The following is a 6,000-nucleotide window of genomic DNA, read 5'->3' as shown; positions in this document are numbered from 1 at the left end:
TTGATCATATGAAATGATGATGAGCTGGACCAACTGTTGACGATTGAGTGAAACTCGAATAATGTGCCACTATCTTCTGACTCGTATTTTTCAGGTTACGTCTACTACCCATACCGAGAGGCAATATGGTGTAATGCTGGCGTTATCTTATCATTAAGATGGAAATACTGATATTGATAATTAACTCTATTGGGAAATTGAGTTAAGAGCCTCCTACTCCACCCTGCCTCCTCCAAATGTTAGGCATATGTTTGTTTTGCTGTAGGAGAGCTTTGGATAAAGGCCTGGTGGTGGCCTGCATAATAAAGAATTTGGCCTTGCCCAAAGAGAAGGTCTGGCCTTTGTCTTTGGCTTCTGGGAGGTAATCCATGCCATACCTGATAGACATGTCTTTGTTTAGATGAGGGATGGCCAAACTGGATTTTAAGGTGGGGGCTGGCCATGCCAGAAAGACCAACCATGTGATTTAGGTGGAAGCTTTGTGTTGTTATTAGTTGACCCAGGGACTAAGTTCAGTCACGTGGGCAATCAATCAATCATGCCTACATAATGAAGCCCCAGTAAAAACTCTGGACCCCGGATAAGCTTCCCTGGTGAGCTTCCCTGGTACTCCATGCATATTATCACACACCAATGCTGGGAGGGTCACACATCCTGACTCTGTGGGAGATTGATACCAAACCACTTGATCTCAAATTCGTGTGCCCGATGTGCAATAAGCCAATCACTGAGACACCAGTGCTTGCAGATTGAGAAAGTTTTATTTGAATTGGCCAAAACGAAACTGTGGAAGCACAGGTTCTCTCAAATCTGCTTTAAGGAAAGAAGAAATCAGGGAGTCTTTACAGAGCTAAGGGGCTTGGGAGGAGGAGTTTTGGAGAAACAAAGGGGAAGTCCATGTTTCTTTCACTCCAGATAAGCCTTTGGGCAACCAGACTTCCAGGCATCAACGGCAGCTGAGGCTGGTTATCTGGTGGTTGTAACTTCCTTAAAGGCATTCTTTTTCTTCTGCAAAACAAGCTCATAAATCCTTATGACCCTTGAGTCACCCCTCAGATTAAACAAGAAAATAGCAAATTAACAAGATTAACTTCTTTTTATCTGTGTCTGTGTTGGGAACAAGGTCAAAGGGTAACCCTGTTCTTATTACTGTTCTTATTACTCTTATTACTTACTGTTCTTTACAGTAACCCTCAGGTACCCAGCTTCAGGATGGCAACAGAAGTTTTGCATTTGGAGCCCTCTAGACTTTGCCCTATGCACTTCTTCCCTTGGCTGATTTTGATCTGTATCCTTTTCCTGTCATAAACCATAACCATGAACATAACACCTCTTAGTGAGTTCTGTGAGTCCTTCTAGAGAATAATTAAACCTGAAGGTGGTTTGGGAACCCCCCAAACTTGAAATTGGTATCAGAAGTCTTGGAGACTGTGCCCTCAAATGTTGCAATTTGGCTATCTCTGGGCAATTAGTTAGGAAGAAGAAAAACTCAGATCAATTGCTCTGCTCCTGAGCCCCTTAGTATTTCTAAAAATAACAATAAGAAGGAAAAGCAAGCAAGCAAACAAAAATATGTGCCTTATGCACATCAAAACCAGAATAAAATGTCACTTCTCACTCATTAGGAAGGCTATTATTAAAAAGATGATAAGTGTTGGTGAGAAGGTGGAGAAATTGGAATCCTCATCCATTGTTGGTGGGGATATAAAATGGTACAGCTGCTTTGGAAAACAGTTTGGCAGTCCTAGTTAAACATAGACTTCCACAAGATCTAGCAATTCTACTCCTAGGTATGTACTCAAGAAAAATGAAAACCTACGTCCACACAAAAACTTATACATGAATGTTCACAGCAGCATTATTCATGATGGCCCATAACTGGAAACAACCTAAACGTCCATCAGTTGATGAATGGATGAATGAAATGTGATATATCCATACAATGGAATATAATTTGGTGATAAAAAGAATTTAGTCCTGATACATTATACAACATGGATGAACTCTGAAAACATTACGTTAAGTGCAAGAAGCCAGACACAAAAGGCTACATATTTTATAATTCCATTTATATGAAATATCCAGAATAGGCAAATCTATAGAGACAGAAAGATTGGTGATTGCCTGGGACTGGGCAAGGGTTGGGAGGAAACGGGGAGTGACTGCTAATGGGTACAGGACTGGTTGGGTGTAACCATATGTTCTAAAATTGATTGTGGTGATGGTTGCACAACTTTGTGACTATACTAAAAACCATTTATAATGAACTTTAAATGCGTGAATTGTATGGGATGTGACCTAGATCTCAGTAAAGCTTTTTTTAAAATCCCTGCCTTAGCAAAGAAGATGAACTCTCCACTTCAACGAAATTCAATCATCTGAGTGATTTTTTAAACTATGTTAAAGGCCTTCCCGGTCCTCTGAAAAGCGAAAGTGGACTGTGACCATTTTTTAAGTACGCCAAGAAAACCTGAAATGGAGCCCGGGATTTCAGAGCTCGATCTCACGGCTTCCATATTGTAACAAGCTCGGGCGATCCGAGAGCCGGTGTTCAGAATGCTCTGGAAGCCCTCCTCCAGCTCCTGGCCCGCAGCACTCGGCGAGATGGCGGAACTCGCAGGATCGGAGGGGTTCCGACCCCGCGACGCGCGGTTTGGGGGGGTTCTGGAAACCTGCTCTCCGCGGTCCTAAGAAGTACCCTCGACCCAAAGCGGAGCGTCCCCCAGCCCTTCCAGAGGCACTCCCAGGTGGCGCAGCCAGGGCTGGCCCGCTGCGCAATCGGGGAGCTCCCACCTCCCCAGGGGAGGGTGCGGGGCTCTGTCTCCACGCTGGGAGGATTGGGGACCCCGGAGCGCGCAGCTCCAGCGGACCCCGGCCTGGCCTCCCCGCCTCTGGAAGCGCCGCCCCGCCGCGGTCGCGCCCTCCGCCGGCTCCTCCTCTTCCCCTCCGGCCGCCGCCCCGCCCCGCGCTGCGAACCCAAACAGCCGGCTCCTGCGGCGCGGGCCGCGCGTGACCGCCGGGCGCCGCCGAGCCCCGCGCGCCTGAGCCTGCGCCGCCCGCCCCCGGCCCGGCCCGGCCCGGCCGAGCGATGCTGCTGCTGGCGGCCGCCTTCCTCGTGGCGTTCGTGCTGCTGCTCTACATGGTGTCGCCGCTCATCAGCCCCAAGCCCCTCGCCCTGCCCGGGGCGCATGTGGTGGTGAGTGGCCTCCTGTTGCTGCGCCGCCACCTCCCGGCCCGCTCCCCTGGCGCGCCGGCCCGCCGCCCAGGCCGGGCCGCCCACGTCCCTCTCTCCGAATGGAGGGCCACCTGCCGCGGTCCAGCCCGGCACCGTCCCTGCGGAGGGCCTCGGGGACCCGCCCTCCGCTGCGTCTGGCTCCTCCCAGGGCCGGAGAGCGAGGCGGCGGGGACAGCGCCAGCGAGCCGGGTCCCGGCGCTCCGGGGGCTCCGGCGCGCTCGTTAATCCCCGGGGCATCCCTGGGATGTGGATATTTTTGTCCTCAGTTTTCCCGATGAGTCAACTGAGGAACAGAGAGGCTGAGAAACTTTGCCAAGGAGACCGCGGTCGGTGGCCGTGCAGTCCTGGCCGGGTCGCGAGGAGGCGGCGGCAGGGAAGGGGGTCCCAGCCGCCAGGACCCGCCGGGCAGCTCGGAGCTGGAAGATGGCCTGTGCGAGTGACAGAAAGAGCAGTTGCCAAAGGAATCCAGGAAGTGACTCACTTGGGGGAAAAATTGCTCCGAACCCAGTAGGCTGGCAGTCCTGGCCAGCGGTGTTGGGACGCTTCTGTCGCGTCTACACCGCTTGTCTTTCTAAGCTCAGCCTGGGGTCGGCTGATGGCTGTTGCAATGCAGTTCTCTGTCTTCATTCCAGAGTCAGAGGGATGAGCTAAGCGACCTGGCTAGTGCTTCAGGAATGAAGGGGATGTGGATGGGTTTGGTTTGTTTCTTACCGGAAGCTCGTGTCTTCAAATTTCCCTTTTCTGCAGGTGTGGCATCTTTCTTACACTGAGAGAGAATGCCTCCTTACCTGCGCCCCGCGCTTCACCATTTGCAGTGGCTTTCTCAACCGTTTTCTTGTCTGGATCTCACAACCCCGAGGCACGTTGAGGCTGGAGGTTATGAATAAGGAGAGTTAGTTGCTAAGCTGGCAGCACCAATCCTCCTCTGCTGGAGGTGACATGGGGGTGTCTCCGCTGGGGTCCAGCCTCCCCACTGAGCTGTGATGGGATAGAATGGTCATTTCTTTTAGTGTGCCTTAAATCTGGACAAGAGTTTGTGAAGGAGCAAACGTATTTTCTTTAAATTCTCATTTTTTAAAACTATCAGTATATTTCCAACTCCTGCTATTCCTGTTGTGGAAGATAATAGAGGAGGGGAGTGTAAATTCATTAGAGAGGAAGAGAGAAAAGCATCACACTCACAAGAGAACTGCCTCAAAAGCATGGCTTCCAAAGTTAAGAGTCTTCCATGCTTGCAATACATAACTTGAAAAAGGTAAAACTAAAGGCAGTAATGAAAAATTTGAGTCAGTATTTTTAAAAGAATTTCACTTAACCTGGATTCTAGTCCTTCCCCCGCATCATGCTGGGCTGTAGGTAAGATGATAAACAAGTCTGCTGGGATGGACCAAGAGGAATTTCTTATTTTCACCATCCTGTTTTAATACGCCACTAAAAATAATGTGAGGATGACATGAGTAATTCACATGATGTCACCATCTGTCTTCCTTTTTAATCTCATAAGAAGAGTGAAAGTGTGATGCTTTTTCTTGAGGTTCGTTGGGACGAGACTGGGTGTTAGGAGAGGGAGCTACTGTTTAGAATGTCTGCTTTTGTGGCAGTGTGAACAGACTTAGGACATAACTGTTTATTGTATCATTTTTAGAACAGTTCTTGTATACTAGTGTTAGCTCCCTAATTACAGTGGCAAAACTGCGGAAGTCACGGTATGTACTTACTTAAATCGGCTTGTTTTTAAAAAACTTTAATTGACTTGGTGAGAACTGGAAAATCAAGTCCTCGCTGTTTGGTAATGGCTGAGAGCAGCTCTCCTTACAGCAAACCACCCCCTCTCTTGCCCTCAAGAAGAGGTGTGTGGTGTGATTAAAGAGAGAGTAGCATTTCCACAATATTTGCAATGAATAGTAAGAAGGAGTGATAAAGAAAGGCAGTTAAACTGTTATCTGCAGTGGCCCATAGCTGGGCTCAATTGACCAGTTGTTAGGCAACTCAATACATAGTTACCATTTTTCTTAGGCATTATGAAAATCTGTTGTATTTTTTTATAACAGTCAAGAGTAACATAGCCTAGAAGTGATTTATGTATATTCTTAGATAATTGACTAGAAAGTTAGTTTCCCGTGAACCATGATTCAAAAGTTGAAGTCTTATTTTGGTTCTTATGGAAAAATCTTATAAGTTATCAGGTTGAACAGTTCTTTGCTGTGAATTTACACAGCTAGCTTACTTATTACAATCTAGAAAAAGGACAACAATAATAACAATAGCTAATATCTACATAGCACCTTAGAGCATGTAAATTTTCTCAATAACCTTGTAACTTCAACTTCCATTAGTTCATTGAATAACAAATAGGGAAATTTTATTTGCAATTTTTTTTGGCATTGTTTCTTTCAGGGAAATGGCATCAAACAACATATTGCAAATTAATGTAGGCAAATATTTATTTAGCAACTGCTTATGCAAGGCACTGTGCTGGAATGAGAGAGATGCATTGGACTTGGTACTCGTCCTCAAGGAACTCACAGTCTGGCAAAGGAGCTAAGATGTGTACATAAGTGACTGTGCACAAGGTGGAAAGGGACAGGTAGAGGAGAGTCAGGAAAAGGTTCTTGGAGGAGGGGACATTGGAACTGACCACTACAGGGTAGGTTGGATTTGGAAATGTAGGTGTGTGTGGGATGTTGGGTGGAGGGACATCCAGGCAGCAGGAACAACATCATAAAACAGCCGGGACATTTTAGGGATCCTGCTAATTGCTGTGC

The 6,000-nt window shown here is 47.5% G+C and overlaps 1 protein-coding gene across 3 annotated transcripts in view; it reads left to right on the top strand.

The window, feature by feature from the left end:
* The first annotated feature begins 3,012 nt into the window (after window positions 1-3,012).
* KDSR (3-ketodihydrosphingosine reductase) overlaps window positions 3,013-6,000 on the top strand; it is a 40,724-nt gene continuing 37,736 nt past the window's right edge. The window contains exon 1 of one of the 3 annotated variants that reach the window (XM_087439321.1): window positions 3,013-3,196. In XM_087439321.1, coding sequence (XP_087295447.1) covers window positions 3,089-3,196 — 108 coding nt within the window. In that variant the 5' untranslated portion in view covers window positions 3,013-3,088. The remainder of the gene's footprint in view (window positions 3,197-6,000) is intronic. The other 2 variants (XM_087439320.1, XM_004422602.3) reach the window with 2 other exon arrangements.

This window comes from Ceratotherium simum, chromosome 14, assembly GCF_057802395.1.
Source record: "Ceratotherium simum simum isolate JZ-2026a chromosome 14, ASM5780239v1, whole genome shotgun sequence".
NCBI classification, from domain to species: Eukaryota; Metazoa; Chordata; class Mammalia; order Perissodactyla; family Rhinocerotidae; genus Ceratotherium; species Ceratotherium simum.
Note: the sequence above shows the minus strand (reverse complement) of the source record. Positions and strands in the feature narration are given on the sequence as shown.